The sequence below is a fragment of the Rhea pennata genome, chromosome 5 (assembly GCF_028389875.1).
Source record: "Rhea pennata isolate bPtePen1 chromosome 5, bPtePen1.pri, whole genome shotgun sequence".
NCBI classification, from domain to species: Eukaryota; Metazoa; Chordata; class Aves; order Rheiformes; family Rheidae; genus Rhea; species Rhea pennata.
The window spans coordinates 61901930-61927477 of record NC_084667.1 but is presented as its reverse complement, the minus strand read 5'-3'; the positions used below and the strand labels follow the sequence as shown (position 1 = coordinate 61927477).

Sequence of the window (25548 nt, the reverse complement as noted above, 5' to 3'; positions counted from 1 at the left end):
ATTTGCAGTGAGGTCCAACTGCCCAGGCTTCGTCTTTCCGAGAGACAGAAGACCTTAACCACTGCCAGCCTTTGCAGCCTTTTCGCAGGATGCCAACCCATGATCTTGCAAAGCCTTTTTGAAAATTGCTCCTAGGGAAAGGATGTTTACTCATGAATTTAGGAAACTTATCGAGTATTTTTGCTAGAGCGTGCTTACAGCGTTACTGATCGCTGCTATCAGGAAGGTAAAGCGATCTGGTAACAGTATGAATGTGTGACTCTGTTTTCCAAAGCGTTTTAAATTCTGGAATGTGTTAGATTGATCAACAGCTGAACTTCCTTGTTCCTGGAATGGAAATATTAATAATTATTTGCAAAAGTGGAAGTATGCTGGTGTTTCTGACCACATAAGGTATGATGTGGAAGAAAATTATGGAAATTATGAAAGAGGAGAAATGATTAAAGAAAAAGAAAAAGCACTTCCTCCCCACCCTCTATAGGAGTGTCTCTTCATGGTCAGCATCTGATGACTGATGGATATGAAATGAAATGACCGTGTCTCTGAAAAATGATTTATTGCGAAGGGCAAAGAGTATAATAAGTAGGAGGATGTTTCTTCAAAAGATGTAACTAAATTATTGAAAGCCATCTCTTCCGCAGTGGCTGCTTTTAACTAAAATAAAATACATCTGTCACATGAGCAGGAATTAACTATTGGTTAAGGACAACGCCTTATAGAATCTTAAATTCTCCTGTAAAAACTTTTGGGGTAAAACTGGCTTGTTTTGCTGTGCTTTGGTAAACACATACTTTTTCTCTGAGGGATTTATTCCTGCTGAAGAATCTTCATTGAAAAAGAAAAGAACAAACCTCATAGTGGCAATCCACTATAAATTTATAAATGGATTTATGATAATATTTACATAATGGATTTATAAAATATTCATTTATAAATGAATTCATTTAAATGTGGACTGAATATAAAATATTGCAGTAAAAGCTATCGGGGTATGCAGATACACCCCTTCTGCCATTTGGATATTGATGCTCAAATCTAATGATTGCTTGAAGTTCAGTAGATTTTAGTACCTATGAGAATGTGCAAGCAGTGCAGAGAGCACAGGTCTTGTGAAAGTCTGTAAAACTGATGTTGCACTTTGGCAATTGTAATTCAGGATAATTTGTGAAAATACCGTTTTTGTTTTTTTTTTTTTTTTTTTTTTTTTCCCAGTATGATCCATGTAAATGAAATAGAGGAAAGAGACAGAAGCTTATGTGGTTAGCTTTAAAGTTGCATCAATTCAAGTCTAAGCCAGAAACATCTTTTTAGAAGGGCATTTTTGTTTATTTGCTGTACTAAAGACTCATATAAAACTAGGTTTTGTCTATGCAAATATCACATGGCTCTAAACTTGGAGGACTAAGCTTTCTATGGATTGGAGTATATGAATTTTAATTAAAATTTCTTAATGAAGGGCTAGAAATTAAAATAGGCCTCTGAATTAATTCTTCTAATTTTCTGAGTTTAGTAGAATGCAAAAAGCCTAAGTACAAATGATAAGACTGAAGATATCTGTTGTTATTTATCAGTCATAAATTTCATCGTGTATTGCACATACAGGATATGTTTGTGTGTGTGTGATAGCTCAAAGCAGTGATGGTGGCATCAAATTTTAGCGAAAGGGCCTTTTTTCTCCCAAAGCAGTTCCTAAACGTCCTGCTTCAGCAGTACAGCACTGTTGCCGATTTCTGGCTGAGCCCTATGCCGTCTTTAAGTTGTTCATGAGGAATACCCAGAAACCGTGAGCATTTGATAACTTTTCAAGGTGAGAAATACATTCCTTTAGCATGCCTGAAGTATCTCTGAGTACAGATTTCCCAGGAAAACTGGAACCTCTTAATTAGTCCTCATTTTCTTTATGACTTTACACTGGGATTAAAAATACATGACCTTTATGAAGGAAACAGTATATACCACGTAATCCACTGCATGTTGTACTTCCTTTCTAAATTGATAGTAACCAGACACTGCAAGAAACTCACACTTGTGATCAAAAAAAAAAAAAAAAAAAAAAAAATCCGTCTGTGCCATTTCTATTTGAATTTATTGTTTTGTATAAATAGACTACCTACACCTTGAAGTCGGTCGTAAAACTCTGATGTGGGTGAAGTGGAAAAGCAAGTTAATTTAACTACATTATTTCTCAAATAGACCATGGATCTAGAGACTTTTAAACCAAGGATAGGAAGATAAAAATCGCTCATAGGGCGATTTTGTAATGCATTTGTCTCTGCTTTAGATTTAAATCAACCCCGACTTTGATTGCTAGAGCATCACTTGAAAAAAACAGCAAAAAAGCTTCCTTGTATCTCTTTGTTTGTTCTTTGAGTGTGTTTATGGAAATTTTGCATGGGAGAAATTTCCTACCGTGTGACATGATTAGATGGGGACACGCCTGAAATATTTGGATATCCTGGTGAAAAAGCAGGAGGGAGAAATACTTGTCTGAATTAGAGGAGTCTAAAATGAAAGAACCAAGTTTGTGAAGCCTCTGATGGAAACATCACATGTGCTTGGCTCTTCTGAAGTAACTTCATTGATTCGTGAAGTGAAATCCTTCTTGCAGAAAGAGATCTAAGTGATGAAGTTTAAGATTTATAGTAACTGGGTTAGCCAACTAAGAAGGCTGGAACGACAGCCAAAAACCCCACTCTTTATGTTAATGTTTTTAAATAAAGGTCAAAACAAACCACCCCAAACGTGCAGTGAAGCTAGAAAATCTAAAGCCAACTGAAACACTGCAGATATTTTGTTTTATCTATGTGGCTCATGGAAAGTCACATGCCGTCAAACTCCTATAGGAAATGCTGCATTAATTAGATGCTTATTTTTCAGTATAAATTTCTGTGATTTAGTGGCTGAGAAATATGCCCCTTGTTCAAAGGATATATTTTGATCACTTCCATTCCATGGAAGAATATTTTGACCTTCTCTAGCATTTCATAAGGGGGAAAAAATAGTAAAATCTATAATTTTGTATCTTCTAGGCCAGTGCCATCATTGGTCAGTCAGTGTATGGAGGATATATAAAGCTGTCCACTACGTTAGAGTGTATTAAAATCATCTAAACTTGGCTGAACAATCACTTTCAGGTTATATGATAATTCTGAAGATTTCTTCAAAGTTCTGTTTTTGTTTGAGTTCACATAAAGAAAAATTCTTAAGTGCAAGACTACGTGAAAATGTGTCAGTATTTTTACTGGCTTGGCATTGGCTTGGGCGTTTGGGAGAAGAATATGCTTTTAAACTAATATTTTTAAAGCACTCCTGTGAAAGTGAAATACAATACCCAGGAGCAAGGGTTTTGTTTCTCTATAGGCTGGTAAAATAATCAACAATTTTGTTGCGTAATTGACTGCTTCATAAACACCTTCGTTATCGGGGCACAGGAAAGAGGCGCAGTTTGGTTGCGTAAAATCAATAGAGTACGTACTATCTTAAAGAAAAAAAAGAAAAGGTTATTTGTTTGCAGTGTAGGAGGCTGGAGTTTATTATACCGTCTGACTTTGACCTTTATTTATGCCTTGGGGTAGCAAGGTGTGCATGGAGCTTCGTGGGAACATTTGGGGCTCATCGGGAACTGAAGTAAATCCTGCCTTTCTTGCTGGCCGCAAAAACACATCTTAAAATAGTAAAATAAAACTTCTTCAGACTTTAAAATACTGTATTTGCCCATGCTATAAATTACAAAGTAGAGTATGGAGAGTGAGTAACTCCCCCTCCTTTTTGTGTTGTTTTATTGCGTACGATGAGCTGGGGCAATGTCCAACCAATAAGAAATAGCAAAATATCCTTTGGGCATGTAGCACCACTCCTTTCTTTGGCAGAAGAGTTTCGTGTTTGGTTGTGCAATGCTTAATTATCCTACCTTACGTAATTATACAGAGCTGAAATTTGCACTAACATGTAATTATTTGCTCAGGTTTTGTTATGAGTTAAAGACGGTTTATGTATACCGATATTACACTGAAGTCTATTGAATGCTTTAAGTATTAGGTGACAACTGAAAAGTTGTCCAAGTAACTAAGAGCAACACAGGCCACTGAAGAGTGTAATGAACAATTTTTTGTCATTCTTTTTAGTATAAACTTGTGCTTTTACACTGTGCAGATTTTGACAAGCACCTGTATTATTCTATACTTGTGACTTGCATTAATTTTTTTAAAACAAATTAAGTTTTTAAAAGTAATTTTTCCTCTCCATGTAAATAGCCTATTAAAATATTTCGTAATTTAAAATCTAAATAATGCTTTTTTTTTTTAATAGGTGAATGTCTATGTGCTGGGAAAAACTTTCCTTCTGTTGGCCAGAGAACTCTGCATAAATGCTCCAGCTATAGGTATTTTTTTGCATTGACTTTTGAATATTTGGGTATATTTTCTGCACTGTTACTTTTAAAAAACATACATATGTGTATATGCATAGTATTGTTTTATATACTGCAGAGGTAACTTAAATGAAAAATGAAGCTGTAATCAGTCTGGATGTAAAAGTAATGGTGACCATAGGCACCTGTTCTTTATAGAAGACTCTCTGGGAGCTAGATGCAGTTTTCTTTTACAGTTAATTTTGTTGCTTTTTCTGAGAGTAGTTTAGGCCATAGTGAGACAATGGGCTCATGAATCACAAACTTCTGCTTTTCTATAAGCTTACACAAGCCTGTGAAACTTCAGTTTGACAAAGATGCAGCATTAGATAAATACTTGACAAACTTAGTATTTGTCCGTCACTGTAGCTGAGATGATCAGCACTTGAAATACAAGTGGCTTGATGGAAAAATGAATAGCAACTTTAGTAAGTATGTTGATTACTTTTTAATTAATGTCATAAGTGAAATAATGATGCACTGTGATAGGAAGGCAGTTTTTACCATCTTAAAAAGCTGGATTTGATGCTAATAACCTAGGCACTAGTGCATACTCATCACATCACAATACTCTGCTAAACTTTGCAGCTTTTAAGCTGAGGGAATTCATGCCAATTCCAATGAAAAGGGCAAGCTTATGAACAGGTCTCGTGACTGTTACCCACCTCTGTTCAGGAATTTTTCTCCACTATCTTTACCCACTCTCACTCCTACTCTGTTCAGTCTGTATAGAGAGAATTGCGTGTCTTTGTACTCAGGAACGTGTGCGCACACATACACACACAAAACTTTTAGATTTTCTCATTTGGTCACATAACTGTATTCCTGCTCTCTTAGTTTCCAGAAAGAGAACTCGCTTGCACATACTGAGCATTGTCGTAACTGTATCCAGATAGTATGTGGCAGGGAACAGCTATCAGCTGTCATGGTGAGCTGGCTTACTTGCAGTAAAAAGCTCCCATGTTTTCAAGAATTCAGTTCCCCGGCTATTTTTCAATGTCACTTTTTTTTTCTTAAGTGAGAACAGCAATTTAGTTTCAAGGTGAAAATTAATGCTATACAACAGTGTAGGAGAAAACATGCAAGCCTTCCCTCTCCCCCCCCCCCCCAATTAGATGTAAAGGAACCTATTATGCATGTGGGAGAAAAAAAAATCCTCATTGTTTTAAACTGCTATTTGAGTACTCTTTCCAAGGTCATTGCAAGAAATTTATAAAGAACAGTTAGTACTTCCCATTGGCTTGTCCATAATGATTGCCAGATTCCACTCAGAAAACTTGATATATGTTAGCTATAAAATGATAAGTGATAGTGTTTAGGAGGGACTACATGTGTTGATATAGGACAAGACCACCCAGCAGCTTTTAAGGTGATGTCTCATAATCAATACATTGAATGAATGTGGGTATTTCTCTCATGTCTGCTCTTAAAATGTGAGATGTGATGTGCATTTAGATTTGTGGCTGTCAGTAGTATAGCTCCTGGCTAAAATGACAACATACAGCTGAAGCCTAATACAGTGACAGGTTTTGTCTTGGGCTGTTCAAGTCTTGCACTTTGACAGGTACAAGTGTCATTTAACTTCAAATTGCCTAGCAAACAGTAAATGCAGAAGATGCCAGAAGCATAGTGCGAACCGGCACCTTAAGGATTCAAATATAACCACAGGATGACTTTAATCAGCTTTGGTTATACTCAAATTTCTTGTCTGAGGCTTCAGCTTAGGCAACACACACAAAAAAAAGCCTGAGTTTCCACATGTGGCAGCTGCCTTCTTCTTGCAGTAGGGGTAGTTCCAGGTACCTGTGGCAGTAGGTATGCCTTCTGTCAGACAGCACACTGGCCAGACTATGGTGTAATCACTGTCGTTAGCAGTAGATAAACCCGACACAAGCCATAGGATCAGCAATGATCAAATACACAGAATTTAGGGCAAGTAAAAATGTTTTATATTTCACAGATTCATAAACTGCTCTAGTTTAGAACATTCTGTTTAAGTCAGCTGCAGTCTGCAAGTTAGTTATCTATATACAAAATAAATGCACAGTACGTGCAGAATTTAACATTTTTTTCTGCTTGTTGCAGTCTTAATTAAGTCAAATAGCTTATGAATAAATAAAATAAGATTAAGTTTAAAGAGCATTCCTTCACTTATTTGATAGCCTGATGTAGTAGATAGGTAAGTAGCATAACATTCCATACTGCTGTGGAGTTCTGTAGTAAAACTGAAAAATCCCTTAGTGTGTGCATAGCAGTATTGGAAAACAATCAAAATGAAATGCATCATGCATAGAAGATGAGCTCAGGTATTTGTCCTCCTTGTACTCCAGTCCCATTAGTACTGTCCGAGGAGCACTGGAACTGGAACGTCACTTTGCCACACTGCACTTCGGTCATTCCCTCTTGCCCAAAGTAACTGAGTTCATTGCCATCGAGAATAGCACTTACATTGTAAAAAGTATCTTGCTCGACCTGCACGGGGTGTTCAAACCATACAGAGAAAGTGTTACTGGATCCATCAGAGGTAAACTTTGTCAGATTTTGAGCAAGGACCACTCCTAAGCGTTTCAGTTCAATTTTGACACTGTATTCAGCCTTGCCACAGCTTGACCCATACAAACCCAGTCCCGCTATAAATATCCGTTTGTCTACGGCAAACTGAATACTGTCACACCGCCCTCTGTACCTCCACTGGTTACTGCGATACGCGGATGACTGAAAGCGGTGGCATCGCTGAGGTACAAGTCCTTTCCTTTTGGTCAGCGGAAACTCCAGTTTGGGTTTATTTGCAGCTGTGTACCATAGGAATATATTGTGAGTTTCCTCTAGAGTAAGGATGTCAGATTGGGCAGCTCCGTTGGCAAACTCTTCCAAAGTCATAGTCGGAATCCGCACCAAGTACAGAGCTTTTCCCAGTACATTCCTCTTGTTCCGCGGCGTAACCGGCAACCCTTGCCTTTTGCATTCAGCCTCTGCCCAGTTGAGAACAGCTTCAAAAACCACCACCTCCTTGGTGTTGAGCGCCTCCCGGGTTACAATGATCTCTAGTGTCTGCTGATCTATTTCGCAAAAGCCTTCTGACTTCAGTGCCATTTCTGCTTGAGCATCAATCACTTCCCAGCAGCGCTGCGTCAGTTCTGGCTCCTCAAAGAGCCTGCTCTGAGACAGCAGCACACAAGCGTTCTTCGCCTCTAAGCTCGTCTCCAGAAAATTGACGCAAGCCTTTGCTAGGGCCGGCACGATGTACTTCTTGGCAGCGTACAGGGTAGCCAGAACAGTGTCAGCTTCCAGGTCAATCTCATCACTATACATGTATCTAGGTGGGGAGGGGAAAAAAAAAAGCCCTGTATATTTGTCTATGATTTCTTAGGAAGAAAATTAAATACAGGCCACAAGAATTAAGCTATAGTCAAAGCTGCTGGCAGCGAGCAACGTGACATTCAGTATTTGTTAGCGTGCTAAGTAAACAATAACACATGTGCATTGGACAATGCCAAGTGAGATATATTTTGTAAAGCTACTTCGATTATGTCCACCTAATTAGTAGGCTTGTAGTGGCCACTTACTTTAATAGGATTAGAAAGGCTGCAGGTTCCACATCTGGTATATGGATTTCAGATTTGACCTCTGCAAGATCACCGTAAAACATAGCGTAGAAGACAGAGCTACCAACTGCCAAGACATACTGTAACATAAAGAAAGAGAAGCCTTAGCGGTGTGTGTCCGTAATAACTGAACGTGCCAGCTTTTGGTAAGAGCTGCACTCGGGGAAACCTAGAAGCTGCAGTTGAGAGATGGAACTGTCTAAGGCAGTTTTCCTCAATTAAAGATGTACAGGAATTACTTCTGAGATTAGACAAGGACCATAATTAGAGAGGTAACCCTGCTTTTAAGGGAGGGAGAAGGGGATCCGTGCAATGCTATCTGCACAAACCTTATGGGCAGGAACTTTCTTGGATGCCCCTGGCGGGCCCACGATGAAGTGAACGTCAGCCATGAGCTCGTTATTGAACATCAGTGCGTTCCTGCAAGTTTGGAGCGGGGAGAGGCCAGGTCAGCGCGCACAGTCCCCGTCACCCGGAGCCGCCCGCCCGGTCCCGCGCCACGCCGGCCTCCCACTGCGCGCCGCGTCCGCCCGGTCCTCGGGGGAGCCCTCCTGGGCCGCCCTCGTCGGGGCGGCCCTGCCCTGGCGCCTCGCCCGGCGCAGGTGGGCGGCGAGGCCGGCGGAGGCAGGGAGGCCGCGGCGGGCCTGGCCCTTACCTCTCGCGCAGCGTGGGGTGGAAGGACTGCCAGTTGGCGCTCTCCAAGTTGTTGTTGTTGAGGTTTTGGAGCTGGGGCGGCGGGGGCGGCTGGGCGCTCTGCTGGAGCTGCAGCGCGTTCTTCTTGCTGTTGGCAGCGGTGGCGGCGGCGGCGTTGCTGTTCGCGATATTGGTGTTGGCGCTGGCAGGGTAAAGTTCCGCAGCCATCTTCTTCTTGAGGGCCAGGGGCACTATCTCATAGCATGCTGGCACCTTGCCGTTTGACTTCACGCTCTTTTTGGACTTCTTTAAGGTCTCTGGAAGCAGAAGAAAGAAAGTCAAACACTTCATGATCCTGCCATTGAGGCACCCGCGGGGCAGTGGCATGAGCAGGGGCTACCGGGTCCCAATCGCGGTGCCTCCGCGGAGGTCCTGTACGCTTCCAGGGGGCGGGGCGGCCCCGCGCTGCGCCGTCGCTCCGCCGCTCGCGGCCCGCCGCGGCTCTCCGGGGCGCCGCTGCGCGGGCTCGGCGCCAGCGCTCACCTCGGCGGCGCGGCGGCGGCGGCGGCTGCCCGCCCGCGGCGCCCGGCCACGGCTGCGGCGCGGAATCCCGGCGGGGCGGCGCGGCACTTCCTCGCCGCCGCGGCGAGGGGGGACGGCGGCAGCAGCCAAGCAGCGAAACCCAGCAGAGACGCAGCAGCGGCCAGAGTCAATCCACAAATCCGCCGCGGGCCGCGGCCGCGGTGAAGCGCGCCCAGGCGCCGGGTCCCCGCTGCGGGCGAGCGCGGCTCCGGCTCCGTCCCTGCCCCGCGCGGCGCTGAGGCATCTGCGGCGGGTCGCGGCGCCGGGCCGGGCCGAGGCGGCGGCGCTGGCGCTGCGCGGTCCCGCTCCGGGCGGCCCCGCCGCCTCTCGCTCCAACTTTGTCCCCGGCGGCGGCGGGCGCTGCTCCGGCCGGGCCGGGCCGGGCGCTGCCGGGGCGGGCGGGCGGCGCTGCCCTGCGCGCTCCCTCCGGCGGCGGCGTCAGGGGGACGCGGCGCGGCTCTGCCGGCCTCTGCCTCCGCCTCCCGCCCTAATAGGCAGCCGCCGCCGCGCGCGTCACGGCCGCCCGCGCCAATGGGGAGCGCCGGGGCCGGCGGGGACCCGCCCCCCTCCGCCCCCCCCCCGCCCGCACTGTGTCATTTCTGCGCGCGCCCCCCCCGGCAGCACCGCCCCGCGCCACTGCCAGTGCCCGCCCGGGGGCGCTGCGCGTGCAGCGCCGAGCACCGCGGGGGGGGGAGCTGTGCGTGCAGCGCCGAGCACCGCGGGGGGGGGGGAGCCGTGCGTGCAGCGCCGAGCACCGCGGGGGGGGGGGGCGCTGTGCGTGCAGCTCCGAGCACCGTGGGGGGGGGGGGGGGAGCTGTGCGTGCAGCGCCGAGCACCGCGGGGGGGGGGGCGCTGTGCGTGCAGCTCCGAGCACCGCGGGGGGGGGAGCTGTGCGTGCTGCGCCGAGCACCGCGGGGGGGGGAGCTGTGCGTGCTGCGCCGAGCACCGTGGGGGGGGGGAGCTGTGCGTGCAGCGCCGAGCACCGCGAGGGGGGGGGGGGAGCTGTGCGTGCTGCGCCGAGCACCGCGGGAGGGGGGGGGCGCTGTGCGTGCTGCGCCGAGCACCGTGGGGGGGGGGAGCTGTGCGTGCAGCGCCGAGCACCGCGGGGCGGGGGGGGGAGCTGTGCGTGCAGCGCCGAGCACCGCGGGGCGGGGGGGGGGGGGGGGAGCTGTGCGTGCAGCGCCGAGCACCGCGGGGGGGGGGAGCTGTGCGTGCAGCGCCGAGCATCGCGGGGCGGGGGGGGGGGGGAGAGCTGTGCGTGCAGCGCTGAGCACCGCGGGGGGGGGGCCTGTGTGTGCAGCGTCGAGCACCGCGGGGGGGCGGGGGGTGTGCGTGCTGCGCCGAGCACCGCGGAGGGGCTGCACAGGGGGTGGGGTTGGAGGGAGGTGTCCGTGCATGCAGCGCCGAGCACCGCGGGGGAGTGGGCGGAGGCCGCGCCCGGGGGAGCGGCCGCGGGGTGCGCGCGGGCGCGGGTTGTGCGCGGGCGCGGCGGGGCCTGCGCGCTGCCCGGGCGGCCCGGGCGGGGGCGCCGCCGCACCGCGCCCGCGGGCCGGGGCGGCCCGGGCTGGCGGCGCTGTCCCGGCGGCGGGGGCCGCGCGCGAGGGGAGCGGGAGCGGGAGCGCTCGGCTTGGATTTTTTTCCCCCTAGGAAAAAAAAAAAATCGTTTTTTTCCCGCCCCCGCTTTTTTCCTCCCGCTCGCTGCAGCCCGGCGGCCCCGGACGCGGTGCGCCGCCCCCGCGGTGCCCCCGGGGGGGTCTCCCGGGAAAGCGCCCGGCTCCCCGTTAGTAACCGCGCGGATCTGGGCTCTCCCGGAGCGGCGAGTGCCAAGTCACGAGCGGGACGGGGAGAGAAGCGCGGAGCAGACGCTCTTAAAACAACTTTTTAATTTTTTCAGACGTCTGCTTGGCAGCCCTCCCCGTCCCCTTCCCGGAAAGCCCGGAGCGTTTTCCCTCGTCCTGACTTCCTCGCTCGGGTGCGAGGGTTTCAGCCGCAGGCAGCGGGGGGCCGGGCGCCCTGTGTGCGCTGGTGCTTCCGCTTCGTACGTGGAGAAGATGCAGAGTGTTTGGGTTCTGCATATATTTTTGTTTATTTTTATTATTTTTTGGACGATTTTAAGTTGTTTGCATCCGCGTAACAGATGTTCCCACTAGCCGCGGCCCTGCGTTTAATTTGCGTACTGACAATATTGACGTTCCAGCCGTTTATGGCCTTTTTAAGGCTTTTTGCTTTACTTAAAACCAAAGAGCATCTTCATTTTTTGACTGTTTTGGTGCTTTCAGAATTTAGATTAACAACGTGCAACGTTTTGTTGCATGACCCGTGGGCACGAAATTTCTGAGCAGCTACGTGTGTAAATGCGGGGAAACGGGGAGGGAGGGGGAAGAGAAAGCTGTGAAGAACTAACGCGAATCCTCCCTTTAGTGCCTTGCTCCTGCCGCCGGAGGAGCCGGCTGAATTCCCGCTGCGCTTGGGCCTCTCCCGGCAGCTCCGGCAAGGACCGCCGTAATGTCGAAGGGAAGGTTTAAAGATGCGTTCAAGCAAGCTATCGCTGCTGAAAGGTTTCTTGTGGTATTTTTGGAACGGGTTAGTTCTGCTCGTTATAAATCCATAAAGTTATACTTAAAAAAAAAAAAAAGAATTGTGTTAATACATGTCATTCCAAGAAAATATTTGAAGAGGGGTTTTCCTAAGCCGTTCTTCCAGATGAGACAACTCACTGTGACCGGCACCTTAACGTATGTGCAGTACCTAGGTATCCGCTGGCACGTTCCTTGGATAATTAAAATACAGAATAACTGCCCTTATGAATTGCAGAGGCCGGTTAATCTTTCATAAACATTTCTTTTTTCTTTTTTTATAATCATGTTTAGGAAGCGATGGCGCTTTGGCATTTCTTGCATTTTGAGGGAGATGCGTGTGGAAGCTTGAGCTCGACAGATAGCGTGCTGTCGCTGAAATGCTTCCGAAGGGCTGGCAGGCGCGACGCCGTGTCGTGGGAGCGTGGTAATTACGGATGGCGACGGGGCATCGCTGTTAGAACCTCGTGCTAAACTCAAGCTGCTTTGATTAACTGCGAATCTGTGAGACCGCTTGAGTGTTTCTAGCCGAATTTTCGTCTTTATCAGTCAAAGTGCCCACGCAGGGGATCAGCTAAGGAAATTGAGTTGAGACCTAATGGTTAACAATTTACCGAACCTCATGGATTTTCGGTCAAGTGATAAAAGGCCGGCAGGAAATGAGAGACTGATGTCTCAAATAAGAGTAAACATGCGTTGAACATAGCTTTTACAAGATTGTTTGATAAATTATAAATTGGCTTAGGCAAAGCACCGCTAGTCTGGAGCGGATAACACCAGCGTTTGAAATAGGTTGATACATCAGGAGGCAGATCCTTGGCTGATGTAAATTGTTATAATGCTGTTGACGTTAATGGGGTTCCAGTAATTTATGCCGATGGAAGGTATGCCTCAGTGTTTGTAATAAACGGCGTTTGGTTTTGGTGGAACGTGAGTCTGTGAAGGGGCTGCGATTAACTTCGAAGGTGTGAGTGGACTTTTGCTAGGAACATTGAATTTTAAGCAAATGGCTTTTGTTCAAAGCTTAATTTTTAGGTGGGTGCGAGAGAAGATGTGGAAATCAGTTTATTTGTTGCTCTGCAGGAAATGTTAAAAGTTTTGGACCTAAGTTCCCTGCTTATACAAAAGCTTTTTCAAAAACTTAACTTTGTATATAATTTCACTGATAGCAGAAATGCTGCTCACATGTTGGATTCAGCATTTGCAGCTTTGGACCCTGAAAAACGTGCAACCTCCCCCATTGTACAGTGCTTTAAAAGCTTCTCTTTGGAAAACAAGAAAGGATTTTACTTTAGCTATACCCATGCCAAAAAGTTGTTTCTAAAGATAAGTAACCGGGGGATCTGGCCCCAGCCACACAGTCCGGGCCGTTGCGAGTGTTGCTTTCTGTCCACAAGCCACGTAGCGAGCTAGCTGTGACATGCCGGCGGTGCTGCTGCTCGAGCTACGTGTTTCAGAAATTCAAGCTCAGGATTAGAAATAATTGGGCTATGTTCTGTTGCAGATCCCTGTTTGTACATCCCTCGTTTTGCACACATGCTTGAATTTGGGGATAAGAACCATGAAGTGTCCATGACGGCTCTCAGGCTGTTGCAGCGGATGAAGAGAGACTGGATGCACACCGGCCGCAGGCCCTCCGGCCTTTGTGGAGCAGGTACGTGAAATCCCGGGGTAGTGCTCCAACCACAAGGGCGCTGCCTGCTCTCTTGGATGGAAGAGCTTGGAGTTGGGTACAGATGCAAGCTTTTGCATTTCGTCGGTGGTGCCCTATTCTCCGGGTTTTGCTGGGCCCTTACAGTTTACCCAGCTCTTCATCTAAACAGCTTCTGCAACTCAGACTGCTGTTTTTATCCTTCCTCCTGCACGTCTTGTTCAGATCCTGTGTATCTTGCATTTTGCATCTGCTGTCGTTCTTTTCGGTGCTCCTCTCACCTGCCGTCTCTTCAGGCTTGCTGTTAAAATGTTCCCTTCCTTTGTCACTTTGTCTTGCCTGAAGGTCTTCTGGTATCTTCTGCTATGTCAGATTTTCACTGACAACGCTTCTGCCCCGTTCCCCCGTCCGTATGGTTTCTTGTGTAGAGTTACTGGTTCCCTCTAACTTGTGCATGATGCAAGTGTTCTGACTTTCTGTTTCCTCTTTTGGCCTATATGGGTTTAATAAACATATCTGCTGAGCTCTCCTGCTGCTCTTTTCGGCTTAGATTATCTTGGTTAAAACTATCCCATTATTGCAAATGCGTTGATGCATGTCTTTACACTGCATCTTATGCAAGAAAGGCCCTTTCCTAACAAATTTTTGAGGTTAATGCCCTCTGCTCCTTCATCTCTTTCCAAGATCCGTTCTTGTAATGGTGCTTCCAAAAATCTGCTGGCTCGGCAGGGCTGGATTAAAAGGTAGTCAGTAGCAGGCAATGAGGTCAGAGTAACAGAAAGCATATGTAGTCACATAGTTCATATATGTACTTTATTTTATTTGAAAGATCTTGTATTTACATACTTGAATGAAGAACAGTATATAAACCTTCGTCAACCCATGACTCTGCAATCCCCTTGAATCTTCTGGCCTCCTCCAGTTAGTTATATTTGCTTGTTGCACGTTATTCCAAATTTGAGTATGGACTCTGTGGCAAACTAGCCTTATCTTTGAGTAACTGTTTAGGCTGTATGCACACCAGCATGTAATTTGATTGAGAAAGCATGCATCAATAAGCAAAAGCAGCTGGTGCGGAGTACCCTACGTCCATCCACACGACGTGCAGTTCGCGGCGTTTACTCTGGAACAGGTTCAGTTTGGTCACCTGGACTGAATGTCCGTGGCATGTGATGTCCACCTGGAGAGGCGCTCGGGCTTGGCTTCCTCGGAAGGGAATGGTGTTTGCATGCTTAAAACTATGCTGCGCACTGAACCTTGTATGATGGATGGGGCTCATGAAGGGTTTGCTTCAAAACTGTGTTATTGCTCTGAATCAAAATGCCAATGTAAACACAGCCAGTATTAAAATAGGTGTTGAGGTACATAGCAGTGCTGCATGAGCATGCCTGGGCTCTGGTAGGGCAGCGGTAACAGTGGCAGAAATGAGAGCAGCAGCTTAAGCAGATTCAGTGTTTCACTTCCCGCTCCTCCAGAGTTAACTGGAGATTTTTATTCCATTGTAGCAAATTCTGCTAAGAAGATGGTAACTTTGAAAATGTGTGATCAGTTATATATTCTTGTGCTGCATTTGAATAGCTTGCCATGGTTTCCAGGACGAGCTAAAGCACGGGGTTTTCTAGGGTACAGTTTGTGATCAGCTTAATTTTACTGGGTGGGAAGCAAAAGTTTGTATAGAGAAGTTAGTCACTTGTGTTCAAGTGTGCAGCTGAACATCAGCATTCACTGCTCTTTAACTGAACGTAGGTGCAAAGATATGCTTATCTCCCTGTTTTCTGCCTTTCTTCAGCAATTTTTCCTCTTTTTGACATTGACTTTCCCTGCTTCTTCTCTAGCCCTGCTAGTGGCAGCAAGAATGCATGATTTCCGACGCACTGTTAAAGAGGTCATCAGAGTGGTCAAGGTTTGTGAGTCTACATTAAGGAAAAGGTCAGTGGAGTTTTATTGCATTTATCTGTCGTTTACAGTACTGAAAAGCGGCCTAGTCAAAAACGAATTTGTATTGGAGAAAAATAGGTTCTTCTCCTTTTCAGATGTGCCAAGAATAAAATAGTACAATGTGTTCAGCTGGCCACTTTTAAGTAATAACATCTACCTCTTATGTAAGGCCTCAAATGCTTAGCAAAGTAAGAAGCATTGTGTCCATTTAACAGGTGAAGAGTTTAAGGCAAAAAACCTTTATGTGAGAAATGTCAACAGCATTGTTATGTATTCAGAAAAAAATTGATTCTCAAAGCTGAGGGTGCACAATGGGATGTTTTCATTAATCTAGAATACTTGAAAAGTCCTGTTCCACCGCTGTGATTGAGTGGAACGTCTAAAAATATTTTAATAAAACATTCTTTTCCAATAGTGTTGCTCTGCTAGTAAATATAAGACTACACAATGACTCTAATGATAACTTCCCTGAAAGGGTCAGAAGTCAAATTATCGTCAGAATGTGGAGCTGAAAATGGGAATTTCCTATGTACCTTTGGGGTGTGTGTGTGTGTTTTTTTTTTTTAAGATCTACTAATATTTTCCACCTTTTTATGAAGGAAGCAGTTCTAACTGTCTGTTTCCTCCCAGGTTCACTGAAAAATGACCTAAATGAAATACCATGCTTTTTATTGCCCCCCATATGAATTTTTTACCTCTATATTCTAAGGTTTGTTTGACCAAGATTTGTCTTTAGAGAGCTCCCTTGTTGTCACTCTTTCTGCCATCTCGCTGAGGTGAGCCTGAGCACATCCAGCTGAATCTAATACTTGTTAGTAATATTCTCTTCTTAATTGTGAAAAATGTTTGTGCCCCAGATTCTCATTTATGGAACAGGAGTAATAATATTTCCCTACCTTGCATGAGTAGTATAGGGATAAATATAAGTTAATGTTTCAGGTGCTTTAGGGTATTATGACAGTGAGGATGTATCGGTACAAACACCATTTTTTCCCTCTGGTCAACAGGTCATGTTTTTTAATGTGCATTTTGTATAATTAATGATTTATGCACCCAGAATCTACTGCAAGATGCTCTGGTTAAATAGTTAAAGAGTTTGTTCTTGCTAAGAAAATAAGCATAATAAATTAGAGTTGGAAGGAAAATTAATTTGAGCAATTGTTTCATGCAAAGAAATCTTACTTCAAAATTCGTGCTTTGAAATGTTTACTCAAGTCACACACATCAACTAAAATGACAGCGTTATTTACTTTGACAGGGTAAACGTGACAGCTGAATTATTTTCAGGCAGCTATAATTACAACAGTATTTATCACGAATCTATAAATTTGATTGATGTTTTTCAAATAAGAGCATTTTATATAGTATTTAGCAAAGGCAAATAAAAAATTTCCTTTGAATAACGTTTTTTTCCTCTTCTTTCAAGAATTCCTCTCAAAACGCCATTGAGTAGAAGTTGTCTAAATTAATAAGCACTTCTTCCACATTCTTAAAAATTTCTTTGCTTCTCAGTTTGATGTACAGTTTTATTTCCTTTAAATTATTTTTGCTGTTACTGGGATTTGTAAAGAGCTACTGTTGCTCTGTGTGGTGGGGAAGCGCTGTGCGTGCTTGGGTGAAAGCGGAGGGCAGCTCTTAAGAGGGGGTTTGCAAAAATGTGGTTTAACTTAGAAACCTTCACATCATAAAATAAATGACCTGGGCATAAAGGGAATCTGCTTCCGAAGGGAAACGCGACGCAGCCTGGAAGTGGCCGGGGAGCTGTCCCCCATCCTTGGATCAAGAGTTCTTAACTGCCTATTTGGGTAAAAAGCTCTTGTGTGTTTTGTTTTTTGGTGGAATCTTGCTAAGAAAACATTGTAATTATTTCACATGGCCTTTTAGCTTTATGTTTTGATGCGCACAATTAAAATGTAAAGCGTGTAGCTGTTGTGGAGAGAGAAGTATTAAATATTAATAAATGCACTGGTAATTCTATACCTCATTTCTAGTCTAATTGAAAGGATATTAACTTATATATCACTTTATATATTCAAAGCACTGTACAAATATTAACTAATTAGTCAAATTGTTATTTTCTGTGTAATCATCTGTGGAGGTAGCAGAATTAACTTTTAATAAACCCAACCCTTCTATTTAGTTGAATCCTCACACTTACGCCTGTTTAATGCGCCTGTCTTCACTACACCCCCTTTCACCTTTGTATATTCTGCTACTTCATCTGTTTAGTCACCTGTTGCATACTTTTTCTGCATACCAAATGATACCTTATCTGCAGTGGGAATAATTTTTGTGGTATTTGTCCATTGTGCAGTATCTAACACTGTGCGACCCTTATGCCTGTTTGAAGGTCTTGGGCACTTCTTCAATAGGAATTAAAATAAGTCAGCTTATCGTTGTTAACACTTGCATTTTACTTCTTTGACTTGCTCTCTTTATCTTTAAATTGAACTGCTTTTTACATAAACATATTTCTTCTAAGTTCCTTAAAGTGCTGTCTGTTAATAAACCTATTTATGATGAACTTTCAGGAGAGGTAAATTTCAGTGGAAGCAAAGCTTCGTTTAGAAGGAATTGAAATGAAAACCCAGAGTTGGTTTAAAATGCTTAATGTTTATTTTTGAGGTGTTTCTCTTCAAACCAAAGGAGTATTTTTGGTGAAGGTAAGGCAACACTTCATTACACTGTAGCTCCAGTCAACAAACTGGGTGAAGATACTGCAGGGATTTTCATAGGTAGGGTCCTTTGCTGATACCCTGTAGATCCAGCTGTAGCTCTTTCAATGATTGCACTGGTAATTTTCTGGAAAAAAAAAGATTCATGTGTAGAGAGAAATGTATTGCCTGCAGCTTGTCTTACTTTCATTGCAGCAATATATAGCTCACGTAAACTTCATGCCCGAAGAGCTAGTGCAGTCTCTGGTGGGGTAGACTTCTGCAACGGCAGGCGAGGAGAAGAGCGGTTTGGCGCGTGAGGACCGAGGAGACCATGGCAGGGAGGTGCCTGGCTGCGGGGCTGGGAGTCCGGCAGTACTGAAGCTGTATCGAGGTCGGGACGCTGGAAGGAGAGGCTTGCAGAAGTGAATGTTCTGCTGAGATGCAAGTAAAATCCGGGCCCAACCTCCGGGAAAGGCATCTGGTGAATTAAGTGAGAGGCATTTCCTTAAGCTGTCTGAGCGTGGAGAAAGGTGGAGGATGTGCAGGAAGGCGGAGTTGAGTAGCAGCGTTTGGTTGAAGTGCTGCGTGGAGAGAAAAGCGGGCAGGTTGCCCCAGGTGAAAGAGCTGCTGGAGGTTTCCACCTGGTCGCAGGTGAGCAGCCATGGAGCTTCTTCACTGACCGCTGCTCTGGTCAACGAAGAAATTAAATCGAGAAGTATTCGATGTCACAACTTAAATAATTTAAAGTGGTTTGTAAATGATTTCTAGAAATCTTTCTGGCATAGTAGGTTAAAAGCCAGCTAGATCCATGCAAGTTGGAGGTGCCTGTCTCTGCAAGTTGAATAGTTTGTTCTAATGGAAAAAGGCTTTATTTTTGAAGAATCCAGTTCACAGGCAATGTTGCTATCTAAATCCTGCTTCTGTACAGCTAGTAGGCTAATACTAATTAGATTCCCCATATTTTTCAGTACTTCGTACTTCTTTAAAATTGGCATTTCAAAATTATTTTATCATCTGTTGCTTTTGATATAGTAATTAATTTATTAGCGCTAACTCAAGCTTAGATCTTGTAAAGTTTCCTGTGTTTTTGACTTTCCTCGTCCGAGTGGTTGGGTTAAGAAATGAAGCAGTGTGCCATTTTTCTTTTCTGTGAAGATCATGGAGTGTTTTAACATGCCACGGTGGAGGAGCCATGCTAATGAAACAAAATTTTAAGAAATGCTAAAACACATTGTTTCATTCGTATAGTGTAAATGCTTGATTGAGGGGCAGTGGGGAAAACTAGAACAAAAACTCCGAAAGCTTTTGACTGACAGATTTCAGGGATGTCAAGGAAGATCTGTCAGTGAGATTATTAGTGGGCTAACCATGTGCATAAATGTTAACCAGAGTTAATCATATGTGTAAGCGTTGGCAGAAATTTAAAATTTATGCTAACAAATTTGTGATAATTTTAAATTTCTGTTTTGATGTAAGCAAGTAAAAGCAGCTAGTTTGTAATGGCATTTTTCATTGGTGCAAGAATAAATCTTTCAAGGTATCTGTTCTTTAATACTTCCAGCAACCACAGAGAGTTGCCAGCAAAAGAACGCAATAAATTATTAGTCACCAATTAATTTTCAGTAAATGGCTGTGTGTGCGTGCTCTTAGTCCACTGCAAAAAGCGGTGAAATGTATTAATTTAACATATCATGAAAGTTGTTTAACTGAAAATACTTCTCTTTGCAGTTGCATTGTGCTAGGAACAAAGTAATTTAGCACAGCTCAGGTGATGAATTGTAAATTGTAAAACCATAGTAACTACATTGCTTTTGATTTTGTGCTTACCTTTAATATGGGGATACCTGCTGATGCAGTCTTTAAAAATACCTTTTTTCGTAAGTATAAATCAAGTTACAGATACGTACAGTGTTTGTTTATAATAACATCACACTCTCAATTATTTTCATATCAGTGAATACTGTAAAATACTTTTTGGATATTGTAGGAAATATTAAGTAACTAGTTCTGACATATGCCCTGTATTAAGTGTCACTGTAAGGATGTGTTTTTGCATTCTTCCATAAATAGTTCACGCATAAACAGTATCTGGCGTGGGAAAAAAAAAATCCAAGGGTAGAGAAGGATGATGCAGTAGCTGGTTACATTTGTAATATGATAAATAACGGTTGCTTAAAGTTTGCCACGGCAGCGTGAGCCTTGAGCATGTCTCGTATTAGCGAGCGCACAGGTGAGAGCAGCAGGCAGCCGTGATGAACGCTCTGGTAAGACTGTGGCAATAGAGTGAAATATTGTGACGCTTCACTACGATACAAATCAGTTCCTTCCTTTTCTAGAGCCTGCAAACGCTGCAGTTGTCAAATCGGCTGTTCTGTTTACTGAAATATTTGTAATTAGCATGACAGTTAAGACTGCGTAGATCGCAGAGGTCCAGCATGAGATGCCTCTTTTTAAGCCGTCTGCTTCCTAGACCTAGACGTCGATTCTGTGTTCGGAGGCGAGCAGCGCGATGCCGTGTGCCCCTCCGAGCTTGGCCGCCAGCTTTGGTTGCTGTCCTTTGACCGGGGAGAGGTGGCCAGCGTGGCTTTCTCTGCTTTCGCCCTGCTTAGAGGTCCATCACGGGCTTCGAACTTCTGGGCCTGCTGAAGCATTTGGGCTGGACTCTAGAAGACCTTGCATGCTTAAGGGCTTTGTTGAGCCCCACCACTCCAGAATTGCGAGAAAATACTACAGTCGAGCAGCTAGTGCCGCATGGGAGTCTTTTTTCTTCTTAGCTACAGACTACATTCAGAAGTCTCCGCTGGACATGCTCCTCGAACCAAAACAAAATGAAAAAAAAACCATTGCTCATAACTTCAAAATGACTGACCCATTTTCCCTTATTGGGAGCTAAATTAAGTGTGAATGGAACGGGTTTGCTGTTCTGTGCACAAAAGTGCTCTATCTGCACCCTGGTTGAACAAAAGCTGTGGAAATTTTTCTCTGAAAAGAGGGGTTGAGATTAGAGGCAGATGATACCAAGCGCTGGAAAAATTTTTCTCCCAAAGGAGTTTGCTTGAAAGAGCCTGTGAGAAACTCCAAGAGGAGCATTTATTCTGGAAGTTGAATCTTAGCCTGAACTGTAGCGATTGCTTCTGCTTCAGCTATAAATAGAAAATACTCATCTGTCAATTTTCAGATTTTAGAGCCCTTCTGAATTGATGCCAAAGAAATAAGATCCTAATTTGTATATCTGTTTATTTTCCTCTTTCTATGCATGACTTAAAATGGCTACTTTTATTAGATGTTTAGATTAACAAAAGTACAAAATGAACTTGGATATCATTTTTATGTGGAACTTAAAAAAAAAAAAAAAACCCAAACCCCCAAAACAGCCTGCAGCTATTTTTTCTTCATGAGGGCACTCCCTTGCCCCTGAAATTATCATGCTTATAATTAAGGTTGCATCAGTTTTTATTAGCTGCCAAACTAATGTTACCTTGTTTTACGCCATGTAGACTCCAGCTTACATCAGTGTGTTGCCTTGATGGCATGTGTCCAAACACTGGGGAAAATTAAAGAAATGTTTAAAAATATATAGGCAGAACATCAGCCAATGTAAAACATTGAGGCAGACAGGTGGTTGGCAATCAGTATTTATTTATATTGATTTAAAGGAGAAAATGTTGAGTGAGCAGATCTCCGTCCTGCAGCGCACTGTGCTTAACACCAGATTTTGCAGGTCTTGGTCCCATGACGTCTGTATGGCTTCACCTGTGGACCTGGGGACTTTTGGTGGTGTCCTTTGCAGAGCAGGGACCGCACGTGGCTGTGCGTGGTCTGTGTTTAACAAGCTCTCGTCCTCCTCATGACGTAGGACACTACTGGTATGGAGATGTCTGTGGAGTGAATTTAGCTGGATCATTTTTGAGCTGTGAGGCTGAGGATTCGGTGTGGTGCTTGGTTTCAGGAGGAAGGTTAGTCTTGTGGTTAAGGCTGTCCAGAAATTAAGAGATGACATGCCTCTCTGTAATTTGGGGCTGGCCACTGGGGGTCCTGTGCCTGTACCATCGTGCTGGTGGGTGATGCGAGTCATGCGGCAGGACAGACTGAGCGAGGGAGCATGGACTGAGCCTCCGGTGCCTGACAGGAGATGTGTGCGAGCTGAGGGGCTGAAATCCATGTGTGGTGGCCTCATCTCCTACTTTCCTTCATAAATGACTGATTTTGCCACTGACTTTTTCTCAGTTGCTCTGCCTGGCTAGAGGTGTTGCCATGTTGGTGGGGCTGGGTGTCTGCGTGCCTGTCTCAAACTTGGAGCGTGCATGGGATGAAGAAGCAAGGGATCTGTGTCAAGTGTATGTTGGCTTTTGACAGCAGGAGAGAAGATAATGTTCCAGCTCAGTGAGGCTGGGTGGCGTCAACCATGTTGTTGAAGTGGGACTACCTGTAAACATGCAGTTCATATGGCTGAAGGGTGAGGATATGAAGAGATAGATGACTGTGTAGTTTAACGATGATGGCTGGGAAGCTCCACGCTTCTAAAATGAGATATGGATTTGGCATTAAATGAATTTTGAATTAAAATAATAGTAGTGGCACCGTAGCCAAGTTCTGCCTCTAGCCTGGTGGATGAGACACTCTCCTGGAAGGTGGTAATGCACGCTGGAAGCCTGTTGTGTCGAGAAGGATTTCTAGTCTGTTAATTAATAGCTGGATGCTCCCACTATCGACAGCATTTTCCTCTCCTGCCGACTTTGATTTGAAAGAGAAGAGGAGGGAGCTGGTCAGCGATGCTCTAAGGGAACATTTTGGCAATCACGTCAAGGAGGAGGTTTTGGGCTGTCAGTCACTCTCAAGTACCTTTTGAATTTGGTGCTTCGTGGAAATGCCCGAACTCCGGAAGAGAGATTAGATTTCAGGTGCTTCCTTCTCGGCAGTGCTGGTATCGGCTGGCAGAGCCGTGCGTGTGCTCAGGATGCTGCTTGCTCCTGTTTTTTTTGCTGGACTCCCCCCACGCGTTTCGCAGCAGGAGATGCGCCGTTGGCTTGCGGGCTTTGCTCTGGGAGCAAGGTGCCTGCAAGCGAGTGTGCCGATGTTACGTCATGCCGATGCCCTTTGGTCTCATCTTGTTCCCCAGTTTATAAAATGGAGAAGATGCTTTCTTTGCCCACTTTGAGTCTCTTTTCTATTTAGACTGATTTCTGTTTATAACCTGAGGACTCTCTCTCATTTGAGGAGGTAGGTAACTAAAATAATACAGACACTGATACTAACTTAGGGAGCATGTGTGATCAGGTGCTCTTGGCCTTGGCATTTGGAGTTTGTCGGAAACTGAATTTTTACCCTAGAGAAAATTCCTACTTGGGAGGAATTTTTGCTGAAATCAGAGGCAAAAGAGAAAACAGTTTTGGGGGGAAACTCTGCAAGGTCCTGTTTTGGGAACACTGAATCACCATCTTTTAGTTTCCTGGCTTTGCAGATGGGAGCCCCTGTCAGCTCTGCTTCCTCTGGAAGATGGGAATATCGCAGCAAAGCAGCTGCAGGCCCATCATTGCAGTTTTCCCATGGAAAATGTTGATATTATTAAAAGGGCACTTTCTGTCAGAAGAGCAGTCTGCCAGACGTTCCCCGACCTGGCTTTGTGCTTAACCTTTTGTCTTATTTTCTCCAGCTGTAAAATGGATATGATCATTTCAACCACCTGTATAAAATGCTGAAATTTGTAGATGAAATTATGACAGAGCAGTCTCTTCTCGGTTTCAGTCCTTTGAAAGATTCGGCTGGTTTCATGGCGGTTCCCTGGGGAATTAGTCCTCTCTCTCTCTCTCTCTCTCTCTCTCTCTCTTCCCCCCCCCCCACTTAGGTAGTAACTTCAAAAATGTGAACACTGAACAAGGGCAAATTATGTTATTTTACGATTATATGCATTTATCTAATCTATGCAACGTGCAGATGATCCCTTTATTTCATGGCTGCCTGTTTGTGTCCTTGGAAGGTCATTTGTTGTCCCTCTTATAGTCGACTGAAAATATGTTACTTTAACGTTTACTTTGTGTGAATTAATCATGCTAATATATTAAGAATATTCTTGAGCATACTCTTATGCTCTAATGGCAGACATTTTAGTTTGGGAATCTGGTGTATTTTTTTGATGTTGATCACAAAAGCAGTGGGAGAGGAGAAATGATCTGTATTTCTCATCTCAGTTTTGTCAGTCTGCGCATAATTGACCTGAGTGGCTTCCCCATTTCTGTTCAGCGTTTGTTCATCAAAAAAGTGTTTTTTACATAATCTAATAAATCAAAGACTAATCTGTGATATGAAAAGATGCTTACTTAGGAGCAGAGGAAACCATTAGTATCACTTCAGTTTTAATCTCTTCTGTGTTTGAGCAAGAATTTCCAAGGATGACATGTTTATTCTCTAATCTAGCAGTTTGACAGGTCTTGTTACTTTTAAAGTTGTTCTTAAAGATGCTACAGTAATATACTATACTCTCTGGCAGATTGACAGAATTTGAAGATACACCAACAAGTCAGCTTACCATAGATGAATTTATGAAGATTGACTTGGAAGAAGAATGTGATCCTCCTTCATTTACGGCTGGTCAAAAAAAATTGAAGATACAGCAGGTGGGTTCTGAGCTGGATGCTCTGTGTGTTTCTCGCCTCTTTCCTCCCTTCTGTATTTTCCTCTGTGAATCAGTTAATGCTAGTTCCTGTCTGACCGGCCTCTGGTAAGATTTAGTTGCATCTATTTTGAAGTTCTTAGGAAAAGGAGGAGTGTTAGCATATATGATGCCCATAAACTAAAGGATAGTTTTTGGTTGTTTTATTAGATGGGCCTCCCAGTAAATAAAAGTTGAGAAGTTTTCATTCCATATTATTTTTGCTCACTTCTCTAAAGAGACATGCTTTTTCAGGTGTGTGCCAAATGTAGCTGTAAATATCTCCTGATGAGGGATCAAGGCATGGCTGCCATTCGAGTCGGCTGCTGCGAGGGGTACAGAGTCGCTGCTCGTACTAGCGCACATCCAGGACGTTCGGTGGCTGGGTAGAGGAGCACCAGCCGAGCTTCTGGTTTTTGCAGGATAGCAGCACTTGGTGCTTAGCACATGATTGGCGTGTTGCAGATGAAGGCTCCATAACTCTGCCCAGATGCTGCCGCCGTTTGCAAGGTGGTGCGGGTTACACTAAGTGCTGCTCTCTCCTTTATGCTCGCTCACCTGCTGCACGTGTGTTTCTCTTCTTGTGCCCAGAGCTTTTATCTAAGCCTCAGATCTTCTGATCTTTAAAATATTGGGGTGACAAGTGAAGCTGAGCTTGTGGCACATAGATCTTGTATAGCTGTCCTAATGTCTACTTTCTTTTATGTGCTGTATGCACTCTTCCATCCTACTCAGCAAAGATCAGAATTGGAAAGGTATTTGCTTTTTAACAACAAGACCTTGCACTTTTTTCAAGAAGATAGCACTGCCATTACCTATAACTGCTTTTTTATTTTACACATATGAAAA

At 44.6% G+C, this 25548-nt stretch overlaps 2 protein-coding genes across 9 annotated transcripts in view; one reads left to right on the top strand and one right to left on the bottom strand.

Moving 5' to 3' along the window:
- BRF1 (BRF1 RNA polymerase III transcription initiation factor subunit) overlaps positions 1–25548 on the top strand; it is a 170811-nt gene that overhangs the window by 72219 nt on the left and 73044 nt on the right. For 3 of the 5 annotated variants that reach the window (XM_062577185.1, XM_062577184.1, XM_062577186.1), the window contains 4 exons: positions 4309–4381; positions 13309–13458; positions 15291–15384; positions 24538–24664. In XM_062577185.1, the coding sequence (XP_062433169.1) occupies positions 4309–4381; positions 13309–13458; positions 15291–15384; positions 24538–24664 (444 nt within the window). Of the gene's footprint in view, positions 1–4306; positions 4382–11205; positions 11267–11649; positions 11812–11931; positions 11981–12098; positions 12232–13308; positions 13459–15290; positions 15385–24537; positions 24665–25548 lie in introns of those variants that run through there. The other 2 variants (XM_062577187.1, XM_062577188.1) reach the window with 2 other exon arrangements.
- On the bottom strand, positions 6335–9485 carry BTBD6 (BTB domain containing 6). 4 transcript variants are annotated; one of them, XM_062577191.1, is made up of 5 exons: positions 9190–9485; positions 8669–8963; positions 8343–8433; positions 7975–8093; positions 6335–7724 (listed from the first exon to the last, which is right to left on the bottom strand). In XM_062577191.1, exons 2-5 carry the CDS (start codon positions 8872–8874, stop codon positions 6692–6694), a joined length of 1449 nt encoding a protein of 482 aa, XP_062433175.1. In that variant the 5' UTR covers positions 8875–8963; positions 9190–9485; the 3' UTR covers positions 6335–6691. The 4 variants fall into 4 exon arrangements, with proteins under 4 accessions (XP_062433175.1, XP_062433174.1, XP_062433173.1 ...); XM_062577190.1 differs by lacking the exon at positions 9190–9485 and adding an exon at positions 9047–9152; XM_062577189.1 differs by lacking the exon at positions 9190–9485 and having other exon boundaries at positions 8669–9155.

Coding starts and splice junctions, on each gene's coding strand:
- BTBD6 (XM_062577189.1), bottom strand. CDS start 9,033: ATGCCACTGCCCCGCGGGTGCCTCAATGGCAGGATCATGAAGTGTTTG. Junction 8,434..8,668: donor CACCCCACGCTGCGCGAGAG/GTAAGGGCCAGG, acceptor CCAAACTTGCAG/GAACGCACTGATGTTCAATA. Junction 8,094..8,342: donor AGAAAGTTCCTGCCCATAAG/GTTTGTGCAGAT, acceptor TTTATGTTACAG/TATGTCTTGGCAGTTGGTAG.